Genomic DNA, 14,575 nt, shown 5'->3' on the forward strand with positions numbered 1-14,575 from the left:
TCTGAAACAACAAATGTTGATTTGGAGTGAATGGTAAGATGTTCCTCAGTAATTTCAAACAAAAACAAATATTGAACTTTCATTTTCTTATTTTCTGGGTTTTTTTTATAACGCATAATATTTTTTCATCAACTACCAGTACTTCTAGTCTTTCCTGGGACACACCAAGGCCACTGCAGAAAATGTGTCTCATTGCCGCTGTCAGTCGATTTTGGTCAGTAATACCGTGCTCTATAAGCTTGAGATGCAATAACTCTTAAAATCAGTAGGTGGCAGTAGTCTGTTTTCAGAAAAACTGGTAGAACAACAAGAAACCTTGCTACAGAGCAAATGGCAGGAACTAAGACACATCACTGTCACTAACAGTTCCACCTCAACAGTTTTTCACTTAGAACAGCTCTACACTTAAGCTCAGTTTAGACCTGCAGCTGTCGACTAGCTGTCGACTATTTTCTCAATTAATCATGTACTTATGTCCTTAAACTGTAAGAAAATGTTGATCAGAGTTTACCAAATCTGGATATGATAATGTTTTCAAATGTATTGCTTTGTTATATGGAGCAAATGAACCAGAAATTATTCACATTTAAGAAGCATTTAAAAAATCAGAGAACTTGTTTTAATTAGAAAAAAACAGAACTCAAACCGATTAATCGATTATCAAAATAGCTAACGATTAATAATCAAATAATTGTAAGCCATAGTTCTATAGTGTAACTTAAGAAAGAAGTCTGGAAATGTCAGGTAAAAAAAGAAATGAGTACAATTATTATTATAATTTTTTATTTTATTTTTTTCTTGAGGTGATTAATGAAAAATGAGAACAGCCTCCTGTGGGAGTATTTATTTTTTGACCATTTAAATTGTAGCTTTCTTTGATTTTCATGCTTCTGCTTTTCTTCTCCTGTGGGGACGTCTAAAACACTTAACATGAAAAAGCTTAACATAATTTAATGTCCTAAAACAGCGATCGATCCTCTCATGGATACCTCTCGGTATGTCCATAAGAAATTTGGTGATGATATATCCACTTTCACCTCTCCAAAAATCAAAGCCGAGAAAAAGCTTAACGTAGCTTGGTGTGTCCCAGCCTCAGCTGAATTTACCTTTTCTAAGACGAAAATACACTGCCTGGCCAAAGGTTGAACCGCCTTTAGCTTTGATTACGGCACTCACTCGCTGTGGCATTGTTTCCATAAGCTTCTGCAATGTCACAAGATTTATTTACGTTCAGTGTTGCATTCATTTTTCACCAAGATCTTGTATTGATGATGGAGAGTTGGACCACTGAGCAAAGCCTTCTCCAGCACATCCCAAAGATTCTCAGTGGGGTTAAGGTCTGGACTCATGTGATGGCCAGTCCATGTGTGCAAATGATGTCTCATGCTCCCTGAACCACTCTTTCACAATTTGAGCCCAATGAATCCTGACATTGTCATCTGGGAATATGCCCGTGCTATCAGGGAAGAAATCCATTGATGGAATAATCTGGTCATTCCGTATATTCAGGAAGTCAGCTGACCTCATTCTTTGGGCACATGATGTTGCTGAACCTGGACCTGACCAACTGCAGTTACCCCAGATCATAGCACTGCCGTCACAGGCTTGTACAGTAGGCATTAGGCATAATGGGTGCATCACTTCATCTGCCAAATCCAGGTGGCGACATTTTTTTGGACCAGCCAGTGTATATATATATATTTATATTCCACTACCATATTTATTAGTCATAGCACATTTTCATTTATCTTGACGCTCCTGATGCCAGTTGGTGGTTACTCATCAGCTCAGCTGAGGCCAGTTGTTGTGTGTGTGCATGTGTGTGTGAGAGGAGAGAGGCCGAACAAACACACACACAGAGAAAGAGTCCTGACACTTGAAGTATGAAATGTATTCAGACGTGTACATGTATGTCTCATGTTTAACTAATGTGTACTGTGTTTTTATATAACGGATACCTCTTTTTACAAAACAAAAGTATGCAAATTGTATATTGATGATAATAAACTGAAAAACAAATGGTACTGACTTGTATTTTAAATAAATAACAGTTCAAATGAGTGTCTTTGTTGTGTCCTTGTTGTTTTACACATACGTACATATTGTCAACAACTGCAAAACATTGTCCAGCTCTAAGGTTTGCAGTGGAAAAAGGTCTCAAATTCTGTGGGAAAACTCATCATTGGGAATTCAATATGTAAATCTCATATGACTTTGTGATGTTAAACTCTAAAATTATAATCTAGATCAGGGTTTCTCAATCCTGGTTGTGACAATCCTGGCGGCTCATCATAAACTTAAGGTTGTTTGAGGGTTCAGATGCTGTAAATGGGATAACAGTTGTCGTCACACTTGTGACACTTGTGACACTAGAATTTAACTTTAGTTAAATGTAATATATGTAATTAATGTAACTAATGTAAATATTATAAATCTAAATGCATCTAAATAAATATAGATGCATCTATATTTATCTGTGTTATAGACAATATCTAATACTTGCTCTTTATTGTGTAATGACAATAAAGTTGAATCTAATCTAATCTAATTACACTGATGTGTGTCTGAAGTGTCTGAATTAACAAAGATGCAAACTGCTAAAAAAAAAAACAATAATTATATTCAGCAGTGCAGGATTGGCAACTCCGCCTTTTCGCCTTTTCGCAGCTGGGATTGGCACCAGCATCCCTGCGACCCTCATGTGGAGGATAAAGCGGTAGACGATGAATGAATGAATGAAAGTGCAAGTTAAAGTAACACACACAGACACACACACATTCTTGGACAGCATCCTAGGTAAGGACACTCATAGATATAATGCATTTCTACATAATGCCCTTTACCCTAACTTTAATCATCACAGCTAACACACACACACACACACAGGATGGAAAAGAGCTGCTGATGACCCCTGCTGGTCAATATGAGCACTTTTGTGTAGATAACAGCTACAGATTCATTTAACACTGATTCAAAGTTGGATTTATTCTGCTTGTTCACAAATGAAGGTAAAGTCATGTGACCTGATGTTTTGCCCATGATGCAATGTTTTCAAACTAAAATGCTGGTGTTTTACAAACATGACAAAGTGAAAACAACACAATCTTGCGTTCATCAGTCTATCTATGATGCTTATGAAAAATGTTGCATCATCAGGACACCTGACTACTTAAAAAACATACACACATCAATAATACATGTCAGAGGAAACAGTGGGGCAGTAAACACAGCACTGATCACGCATATGTTTAGATTACTGTCATTTCTAATATCTAATTTACCATCATGAAGAAATGATTTCCTTACCTGTCAGTTTGGTCTTAAAAGTTCAATAGCTTAGCACAGCCTCAGTCATCAGGACACATGGGTGTTGTCTCATTAGATCATACAACACTTGAAACAGCCCTTTAAATGTTTCCTGTGAGTTCACACACTGACTGACTGTCTCATCCCGACAGTGTCATCACTCAGGTGGTTCTCGATCTGAGATAAAGTCTTAGTTGCATCTGCTATTGAAATGTATGTAAACCTTAATGGCACAGGGATTTGAAATAATAATAAACACAGTCATTTGATCAAAACACTTCTGAATTGGTCTTTTTCATTGCAAACATCTTCACAGATCACATTAGGAATAAGCACAGTGTAGATTTTTAAATGCACAAGTTAAATTTAACTTCCTCAGTTTCAGGGTGCATACTAGTTCACTATAACACATTATTATTTGTACTCAACAAGGCTTTTCCTGCTTACTCATGTCAAATATCGGCTGTATAAAAGGCCAATGACAGGAACAGACTTCTTATAAGGCTCTCCAACTGCTTCTTAAAACATTTGATTTGTTCACGGGTAATATAAATTTGAGCAGTACCCTGGCTGCCGAGTACCTTATTCTGCATCTCATTTTTAGCATGTACACTAGGCAAGGTATCCTCCCACTGGGCAAATTCACACTGAACCTGAGGCTGTCGTACAGTTGCCTCACTGAGCGCCTCTACCAGATCATCCTTCTTCATACTATTTGAGCAGGAGCCTCCACTCTAGGTTATTAATGTGTTACTGTGTAGACTACATCATATAGAAATGTATGTGTGCCTTCAAAAGGGTCTTGTGAACTTGTTTTTATGACATGGGAGGTTTTGAACACAATATGCTCGCACAGTTGCAACAATAGTATGGTGGTAAGCTGCTATGGTGCAGGTAAGGTAAATAATAATAATGTGTAAACTTTTCTTCAGACAAATTAAAAGTATTCCATACAACTAAAATTGTCCTGACCTTTTTCTTTACCCAATGTTTTTAGTTCTGTCTGGTTTTCAGTTCCTTGTTTCCTGTTTTATTTTTGAAGATGTTCCTTGTGTGTACCATGTATGTCCAGTCTTGATTCCTGTCCTGCCTTCCCTGACTGTCTGTCCCACCCTACTGTGTTTCACCTGTGTCTTGTTGGTCTCACCTGTGTTTGATTGTCCCTGCCTCCTCAGTGTACTTAGTCTCTGTGCTCTGCAGCGTCTCTGTTGGTTCATTTTGGTTTGTGTGGTTTGTCTGGTCATGTCTCAGTCCCGTCTGTTGCTCTGTTTTTTGATGCTCTGGTTTTCTTAACTTAACTTATAATCCATCAAAGAAAATAACTTCAGCAAATACATCAAAACATGTGAACTCTTTCCATTTATGATGCAAATATGAATATGTCTCATGAAACACAACCCCACCTGAAGGCACCTATACACCTCCCTCTGAATTCAGCTATTTTTTTACACTCATTTCTGTCTCATGTGGTGCATTCAGTCAACAAAACAACATTTCTGTTTACTTTAGTAGAAAAACTCAATTTGTTAATTAGCAGGTTCATATTTTATTGTATTCAACACACAAATATACTGGTCAGGTACTCTACACGCTAAAACACAAAAGTCAGGATTAAAAGGATCAGATTTGTGTGTTTCAAATTCTATTAGAGACGTTGACCTCCAACATGGCTGCCACATGAAAGCCCTCATATTATTTAACAGGACAATACAGTGTCTTCTGTAACCACAGCACAATATTCAGATCATGTGTCCACTGACAGCACTGGATTTTCTGTCAGGACAGCAGCATGTCCACCAGTGTGTCCTCCAGGACAGCAAGGTGGCACTGCCATTGTCCTGCCCACTCCTAGACGTCAGTGCTGACACTGTGGGTCACCACCTCCCTCATGGAGACAGAGCGGATGAGGTTGAGCTTCTGGTAAAGGCTGTCCAGATCTGTGGGCAGTTCCAGGTCCTGCTGCTGCACAGTCCTGTAGCTTATCCTGCGCCTGCCATCACACAGCCTCTCCGGGTGCTGCAAGTAAAAAGGCAGTGAGCAGCGGGCGCAGGATGGGCAGAAGGCATGTGAGCGCTGGCACCTGCGTGATGGAGGGGTTGGGGAGTAGCTGATGGGCCCGTTGGCCTCAGTGAGAAAGGTTGGAGGGTAGGTCTCAGCTTCGTCGCTGTAATGCTCTGGTGTGGGAGGTGTAGGAGGAGCACAAAGAGCCAGGGGGTGGGACGGCGACATGGTGACAAACTCTGGTTCCTCCTCTTCCCCCTTCTCAGACTCCTCCCTCTTACAGCAGTAATACTGATGCAGTTAAACACAGGGAAGAGAAACTGTAGGTCTGAGTCACTGTTAATATGGTTTTACTTGGTAGCACTTATGGCAAGCTGTTTTAATATTTAATCAGTATTCATTCTTACTAGTCAAAACTACAGTTACATATACCTGTAATTCAGTTTTTGCTAGTCATAATGATGTCACTTTTGCCATTCATGTGTATGGGGTTTGTCATTATAGATATCTGCAACGTCATTATGACTGCTCATAATTGAAATTCAACATATCTTTAATTATCCTCATCTACATTGTCCATATTAGATATCTTGGATTAAGTTTCAGATAGTCACAATGAAGATGCAGATATCTGCAACTGGAATTGTAGATAATGACAAACCCCATGCACATGAATGGGACAAGTTGACTAGTAAAAACTGTAGTTTTGACTAGAAAGATATCTGTAATAGTAATTCAAACTTGGCGATTAAATGTTAAAAAAGGCTTGCCATAAGCGCTAATGTGTTGCATGCTACACTGTGAACATGACGCCAAGTTGCAGTCAACCACTCAATCTGAATAGAATCAGCACATTCAAGAGTAATGCGGAAATGTAGATCTGTTTAAAATAAAATAAAGCCCCTTTCATGCAGAAATGAGCAGGTACTGTATACCCTTATTTGAACCTTGTAGAATCTGGTAAAACAGGCAGTTAACACCATTAGCGTTGCCACTGGTTGTTGTGCTGTTTTTCACCCTTGCATCACCCATGTGTGAGTTGTGAAGTCATGGTCTTGCCACCTATGCTATGCTAACAGCAATGCTGACGAATAAAAGATCAATTGTAGCTTTGTGTGAGAAATGAAAAATCTCTGACAAAAATAGTTCATCTGGGTCTTATGCCCCCACTGATGCTTACTGGAGGAAAAAAACAACTCACATGCATTGTAGTCGTTTGACCCGTGCTGTTTAAACACATTGCCACTGGGTTAAAAAAACAACAACTAAAAAAACTGTTAAACCCAGGAATTTTGACCAGCAGGAAAGAAGACTAACGTTACTGAGCAAAGTAATAGCTGTCGGAATACAGAACTAATTCAGACCAATTCAGTAAGCAAAATAATGATTTAGGGAGCTGCTATGATTTCTAAAGTGACAGCCTCTCTGGTTCTTGAATAAGAGGACCACAAGGAAAGTGTAGAGGATGTAAGGCTATTGCCATAATGGAACCACCATTTTTCTGCTGAGATCTCAGAATTAACCACAAGCTCCAATATGAGTTTGCAAGTTGGAACTCTAATTAAGAGCAATGTGTCATTGCAAGTTGTCTGTAAAGCATCACAAATATCAGTCCACCAAAGTGCAAGTTCAACTGGCTTTTGAAGGAGATGGAAGACATGACGCTGGGTTATTGTCTGTTACACACTTTTGATGAATTAAAACCAGTCTATTAGCGCAATGTGGAAATTCTCATTATCCTTGACACAAAAGTGAATATTAACAACTGTCTGTTAAACATGACGTAGAGAGTAAAAGAGTCATACCTGTAACCTACATATACACAGTACAGCTACAATGGTCAGTAAGATGACTGTAGCCAGAATTCCTCCTGCGATGACCACTGTCCCGGCTGACATTCGAAATCTTCTCCATCAACAGCCTGCAGTCAGGAGGAGGAGGAGGAGGAGGAGGAAGAGGAGGATGGAAGTGAAAAGAGAAACAAGGAAGAGATGGACAATAAAAAGGAAAGGAAGAGAGGCAGGATGCAGGAGGAGAGTAGAGAAAGAGGAAGAGACATTGAGGAGGAACGGTCAATAATGAGGGGGGTTAAAGGAGGGCGTAAGGGTGGATGAGAAAGGAGAAGAGAGACATGAGGCAAGATAGAAAGAAAATGAGACAAGAGGTGAGGAAGACGAGGTGAATAGCAATGATGGGAAGAAGGGAGAAAAAGAGACATAAGAGAGAGGAAGATAGTAGGAGATGAAGAAAAGCCAAAGAAGAGAACAATTTAAAGTATAGACGGAAAATGAAAGAGGAGCAGGGGGAATATGACAAAGACAAAGTGTACAGATGGAATGATGAAAAGGAGGAGTGAGGAAGAGGAGCAGTCACCAGGTTAAAGGGGTGATAATAATGATTTTTAAAATATAATGCAAATATATGTGTGACGAGTATGTTATGATAATGATGTTCTGACTGATGCATGCTGGGATGTTGGTATATAAATGTCACTGTCTTTATATTGAAAGAGACACTATTGAGTAAGCATTTATTCTGAAAGAGACAATATTTTCACTGAGCCTTTATTCTGAAAGAGAAAAACTTAAAAGGGGAATTTATACTGATTGTCTGATTAAATTATAATTTTTGAAAACAACAGATTCCTCTAGATTTTTAAATGTCTAACCCTTTTAAAATTATATTGAAACACTAGAGTGAGACATTATGTGTTTTATTATTCATTCAAACTTCATGTTCAATGCACCAAACTTGGTCTCAAGAGTTAAATGTGTATTAGCAAATCATTTAGGGTTGGGTCAAAATATCAATCCAGTGATATATCGCCGTCCTTTCTCGTGCAACGCAATAATCGATACTATCGGGCAAATATCGACATTTCAACAAATTAAGGCTCTCTAAAGTAAACAGTCCCTTCCAGTTACACTCGCCAGGTGTCGCTATACTTGATGTCTCCTTGTGGCAGCGGAGCTCAAATGAACGAGGGAAACTTATGCAAAAGTTACCTGGCTGAAGAAGAGGGAGTTCACTACGAGATAATGGCGGCGAAAGCGACGTAAAGGGATGATCCATCCACATTCAGTACATATACTTTTTGCACTTTGGTCTCCGTGAATAAACAGAAATCCAGCACTTTTAACGTTTCACAGACGTTTTGTTTTCTTCACTTAGATATAGTGATCTGACTGTCAATATATTGATTATAACAGAATTGTTATTATCTGACGAAAAGCAGGAAGTAGGAAGCTGTTTTTGAGGTAAAACAACACCTTGATCTTCTCACATCATTTGTGACTTTTATTTATGTTTATTGTTTTGAAAATAGACCTTTATTGTGTTCTTGAAACAATATTGTTCTATTCTCCGTAATTCTTCTCCTCCTGTGTTTGATAAACAGGTGCAGGAGGAGATTTAATTCATGGCCCTACATCGAGAGATCTTTAGAAGTCTCTAAAAAGAAAACTGTGTCAACTCCAAACCAGTTTTTTTGCTCACCATGTTTCTATCCATTTCTATCCATCAATATCAGAGGAGGAAATATGTCACATTTACGTAACATACATATTTACATATGATAATCCAAACCAGGAAGTCATGATTGGAACAACTCTGTACATGAATACTGATCATTTTGGCATTAGGGCTGAACAATGGATCGAAATTTTATCGAAATCACAATACAGCCTACTGAAATTTTTAAACCGCAATATTTTTTAAAGGCAAAATGTGTGTCAAAATATCATTTTAGATTAATTATTGTCTTGATCTATGCACATCTTATTCTGCAGACTGAAGGGAAGACATCTTTTTTCTTACAGATCTGCACAAATATCACACAGTAATCATTTTGAATATGTTTTTCGAATGAAAATGAGAATAATGATGTAAAATTTCCATTCCCTCTGATATCGCGAATCATATTGCAATTCCTGTCAAAATAATCGCATCATTTATTAAATATTTATTCAAAATCATTCAGCCCTAAGTGGCATAAAGCACCCATCTTCGATGGAATGAAATTTCTTTCAACACACACTCTCTCACACACACACAAACACTTTTAAATCCAAACATTTTTTTTTCTTTTTTTAACCAAAGTGACATGTTTTACTATACTGCTCTTAGTGTGTGCGTGTGCGGGTGGGTGTGTGCGTGTGTGGGTGTGCGCGCTCATGCAGGTATTACTAATGTTGTGGGGACCTAAATCTGTTTACGCAGTCGTGTGTGTTACTACTTCACATTTCATAAAACAAACACCTGACAGTGACTTGACCTGTGATAAATAATTAAACACAAGTTAATACTTCATATGACTGATTTGATACAGAAAACAAATTAAGACATAAAATTTCAACTTGTATGCCAGTTTTACGCGTGAATTACGCACTCGGGCGGCTGTTAAACGCTCCTCACTCTTTCACCCACATCCTTCAATAATACATTAATCATATGCAAGATTTCTCTGCAGGAAACATCATTTAATCCTTTAAACGTCACAGCCAAGAAAGCTATCCATCATATTAACATACGTTTGAAAGCCTTATGTTAGCTGACGGTCACTTTTGTGATATTTATAATCACAATAGTCCTTTAACGCGGTATACAGCGCTGAATTTGCCATGGCTGAAGTCTGACCTGCTTTCCTCGTCAGCCAATAAAACTCATATTCTTACCCATCACATCAGTGTTGGCTTGTCCCATGGCGTGTCCCGCGGCACATGAGGTGGTGGGCAGCGCTGTACATCCACAGAACCGGTGTTGCGGTTCAGAGGACGTCTCTCCAACGGTTTCCTCACAATTTCCCCTCTCAGAGTTTTCTGTAATCTAAGAGCGGAGCTCTCTGATCCACGGCGAGTTCTCTGTTTTAGTAAAATCCTCTTGATATTGTCTCCAAGTCCACAGTGACCCCGCAGGAGGGACACTTTCGAATTAACTCTGGTTTATGATGTGCGCACCGCGGAGAGTCTCATCCAGTCTGCGCTGCAGTGCGTTCATTGATGATGACGAAGTGATGCGCGTCACAGCAGCGCGCGCTCAGTTCGCTTCCATCATTTACACGTAGTAATTTATGATATTCGTGATTCGGGGATTAAATCTCATACTGTACACTCATTGAATCCTGTGATAACCGATAATCTCGATTTGTAATAGCAAACCGTGGGAACCGATGTAACAGAAATCATGGTTAAAGGTTAAAGTGCAAACTGCAGTGGAAGTTTGCTGTTCAACAGTGGAATATTTCAATCCCAAAATGTTGTCAAAGCTCACACTCACTGAATACATACCTGCTAAGTGTACAGTATGCAGAGATGTCCTTCAGTTGTGGTCAGCAGAACTTATGGCCATGACCATAGGCCATGTAAAATACTCCAGGACTAACTAATAAAACACAATTTCAATCACCTTAAAAAGTCAACACGTTTGCCCTTACCTACTGACTGAACTGAAAGTTAAAGAACTGGCATATATATTTGAGCAGAAGTTGTAAGTGACGCTCAGTGTATAGTTAGTACTTGGGTAAGTGGGATGACACATCTGAATGGTGATTATCTATAATAATCTCTTCAGGAACAGGAAATGCCGTCACTTATGGCAAACAATCCAAACTCCATGTAGAATCCTAGAATTGAAAAATTTCCTTGGAAAAATTTGGCACTGAACAAAGTTTTTTAATGGCTTTAAGGTCTTTTGAATTGATCTACAGTTCAACATAACTCTTCAACTTGTTGGACTTGATTGTGGAACTTTAAACTGTTGATATTAATTTTGTCTTTGAACCTGATCACCAAAGTTAAAGAGAGCAAGGGGAAGAGAGTGAGAATGAAAGAAGCCAGTAAAATCAGATTTAGCCAAGAAGAAGAAGAAGATAGGAATCACATCAAATCATTTTACAAAAAGATGTCAATTTAAATAAATGAGCTATACATTATACCCGTGGTTCCCAACCTGGGGGCCACCAGAGATCACATGGGGGCACAGAGCTTTGACTGCTGATTGACTTTGATCTCAAGTGGGCCGGACCAGTAACAATAGTGACCAACAAGAACTCCTTTGATTTTTTCTCCTTTGCTTTACATTTAATGAAGCATATTTTAACAAAACATGACATTTCTTGAGAAATATAAGTGCAATTGCAACAATATCATGCCTAAATTTACTATTTACGCGTCATCTATAAAGGCATAAACATCTAGTCACAGGTATCTGGAATTGAAAAATATTACATTTGACCTTACGTTTAGATCGTAATCATAGTGTGAAATTTTGACAAATTCATTCTTTGGGCCGGATTGGACCGGTTCTGGCCCCCGGGCCGTATGTTTGTCACCCCTGGTTTAAGCTATTTGTCCTGATCACGTTCCTGTTGAGTGAGAAACGTACCAAAGACTCACTGGGATCAAAAAAGAAAACAAGGCAATACCTTGGTTTTGATTTAACAGTTTTTATCCATTTACTGTGAGAATAGGAAGAAAAACCTAAACTTTTTACTTTATTCTTTTTTGTGTGCGCGCCCTGGACAGGGGTTCGGGTCAGGGGGCCCTGGTTTGTCCTGGACACAAGTAAGGGGGGCTTCAAGGAAAAAAGGTTGGGGACCACTGCATTATACAGACCGTGAGTGCGTAATCTGCATTTAAATGTAGTTTAAAGATGTTCCCACTCATTTACAGCGAGTGATCAATCAAGTGACATAGTTCCTGTTCCTTTGGGGTGCAAAAATCTGTCCACTAGACACTAGTTATAAATGCTGCATGTGCACTAAACCCCCCTCCGTTACAAAAGATAAGAAATTACGGGGCCCAAAAATTAGCGCCTAAAGCCCATCCACAGCCGAGCGGACTGACCAGTGTGTATGTCTTTCTCTCTCTCTCACACACACACACACACACACACAGCTCCGAACAGATCATCATGTCTGATCTTTAATCGATCACCACCACTTCAATTCACTTCAGCTGTCTCTTTTTCTTTTGATTCATGTAGTGCTCTTTTTTCTCTTATTATTAAAATTTTTATCAACGGCCACCACTGGATTTAGCTTCCCATATCTCAGTTCACAATCATCCTCTCTCTGTCTCCTCACTCACTTCCATTACTTCACTTAAGGCAGCACCAAAAAAAGATGAGTGTGAGGGAGAAAGGCAGAGAAAGGAAAGATTTTATTGTCTAAATTATTTAGAGGTAAAAGCAGGATGAAATTCCACAGACACGAGCTTGTGATAATTTATTAATGAGTGAAGACATTAGAGGTGATTTCTCCTCTTTTCTGCTCCTGCTGTGTTTCAACACTTCAGTATCCAGCTGCTCCCACAGGAAACTGGAAACTGTTAACTCAATCAGAGGAGCCTTAAATCAGACCTCGACTCAGTGAAAGCAAGTTCACTGGAACCATCAACACACAACCAAAAACAGCGGTTATGTATGTCATTCAGCGATGCAAAGTCAATAAATAAAGTTGTCTGGCCTACCTGACTCTACAGCCAACCTCCTTAAGCTGGGGACACACTACAAGATTTTTTACCCAATGTTACCCACAATTCACAGCACGTCTTTCACTTGCTGGATGTCTGCCCTTTGTCAGTTAACAGGTGTCTTCAGGCCTCTCTGATGTTTAGTCTGAGGATTTCAGTGTAATACTGAAGGGAGCCACCCACTGGCACCCAGCAGATTTATTATCATTTCCCCAACAGTTAGAATCTTGGACGGTGTAAAGGTTTAGCTGGATCATCTTAAAAGACCACAGGACAGGAAAATGTAATGTTAGCCTGATCCGCTGCATTAGCCATCCCTAGATTTACAACCAAACCTCAAAATATGTAGTTTTCCTCATCTTACAGTCTGTCAGTCTGTCATAACCGTCAGCTGTATTTTAATTCAGTGAGTGCATAGGATGCAGTCTGTGCTCTGGTCATGCAGGAAGTACTGAATTCATCTTTTTGATTAAATGCTTTGCTCTTCACTAGTTCACTAGTAACCGAGTAGAGTAGTGCTAGAACTGTATATTAGACAAGTGCCATTACATTTGCTCTCAGTGAAAACAAAACATCTACTACTATACAACTCACTCTCCCCGCACTAATGTCAGCATTCTTAGCTCACTGGGATACAGGAACTGCTGGTCTACTGCTGCCTTGTTTGCTAAATTTGTGTCACCAAAGTTTTAAACACAGAAATCACAAAAATAACACATTTGAACTTAGTGATGGTGACAGCAATTTCCAATATGACACTTACTTCAGTTTCCAGTCAGTGTTGACTGGGTCAGTACCATTCACACGCGCAATCACGAAAAATAATTTTATTTTACTCAAAAGTTGAGTTCTTCAGTCAACTGAGATTTTCTTCTGGTTCTTCTGGTAATTTCTGATAAAAAACTTTATTTCATAAACTAGTTCAACAAAGTTTCAGATAATAACACAGAAGCATAAGCAGTCATTTCTCAGTTTCTGTGTCTCAGTCAGGAGCTTTTAGTGACTTTCTCTCTGCGCTGCAGTGCACAAAACAGAACTATTAATAATGAAAGACAAAGATTTCTATTTGATAGTGTGTTCTTCACTGTGATGCAGTGACCCCACTTTTAGAAGAAGAAAAAGGCTTTTTTCATGGAATAGTCCAGCTTGTCTCCACTGATGCGTGCAGAGAGCATCTCCCATTGAGGAGGCTGTTATTGGATATGAAGACAGCCCTCGTCTCCCTACGCTATCTCAGCCTTTTTCTCTCCCACTAAAATCATAGAGGGTGGATCAAAACACAAGGATTTAATTTGTTCTACTTAAACTGCATCTCTTCAGGTGTACGTGCATCTGCTTCAGACAAAAAGTGAGAACTATGAAGATGAGATTTTCACTTCTACCCTTGTGTCAACAAACAAAAACCTCCCTCCTTAAATGAAGGTGAAAACTGATGTCAAAGCCAAGGTTAACATATGCAGATTAGGTCCATGTGAGATGAAAAAAAAAAAAAAGTGATCATTTAAATACATTTAGCATAAAAGTGGAGGTCAAAACACTTCTTCGGTCATGCTCTGTTTCACTCACAGATTGCATCAATGTGCACTTGATGATGATGCTAGGTAAAAGTTGATATATTATAGTGTATGTATGAAGCAAATTGTCACATCATATTTGACGCACTTTTGCCAGTGCGTCGTTTATGCTCATAGAGTTCAGGTCAGGCCCGGTCCCAGGTTTGTTTCACCTTAGTGCCAGTGTCAAGTCAAGTCTTGTTTGTTTTCCTTCTGTAAAGAAGTGATTTTAGTATAGTCTAGTTT

At 39.0% G+C, this 14,575-nt stretch overlaps 1 protein-coding gene across 1 annotated transcript; it reads right to left on the minus strand.

The window, feature by feature from the left end:
- Window positions 1–2,982: 2,982 nt before the first annotated feature.
- LOC122769187 (protein FAM163B) lies at window positions 2,983–10,271 on the minus strand. The gene is made up of 3 exons (XM_044025523.1): window positions 9,981–10,271; window positions 7,113–7,228; window positions 2,983–5,598 (listed from the first exon to the last, which is right to left on the minus strand). The coding sequence occupies exons 2-3, from the start codon at window positions 7,203–7,205 to the stop codon at window positions 5,155–5,157; spliced, it is 537 nt and encodes a 178-aa protein (XP_043881458.1). The 5' UTR covers window positions 7,206–7,228; window positions 9,981–10,271; the 3' UTR covers window positions 2,983–5,154.
- Between the last annotated feature and the right edge of the window lie 4,304 nt (window positions 10,272–14,575).

This window comes from Solea senegalensis, linkage group LG5 (assembly GCF_019176455.1).
Source record: "Solea senegalensis isolate Sse05_10M linkage group LG5, IFAPA_SoseM_1, whole genome shotgun sequence".
NCBI classification, from domain to species: domain Eukaryota; kingdom Metazoa; phylum Chordata; class Actinopteri; order Pleuronectiformes; family Soleidae; genus Solea; species Solea senegalensis.

Coding starts and splice junctions, on each gene's coding strand:
- LOC122769187 (XM_044025523.1), bottom strand. CDS start 7,205: ATGTCAGCCGGGACAGTGGTCATCGCAGGAGGAATTCTGGCTACAGTC. Junction 5,599..7,112: donor TGTGTATATGTAGGTTACAG/GTATGACTCTTT, acceptor TAACTGCATCAG/TATTACTGCTGTAAGAGGGA.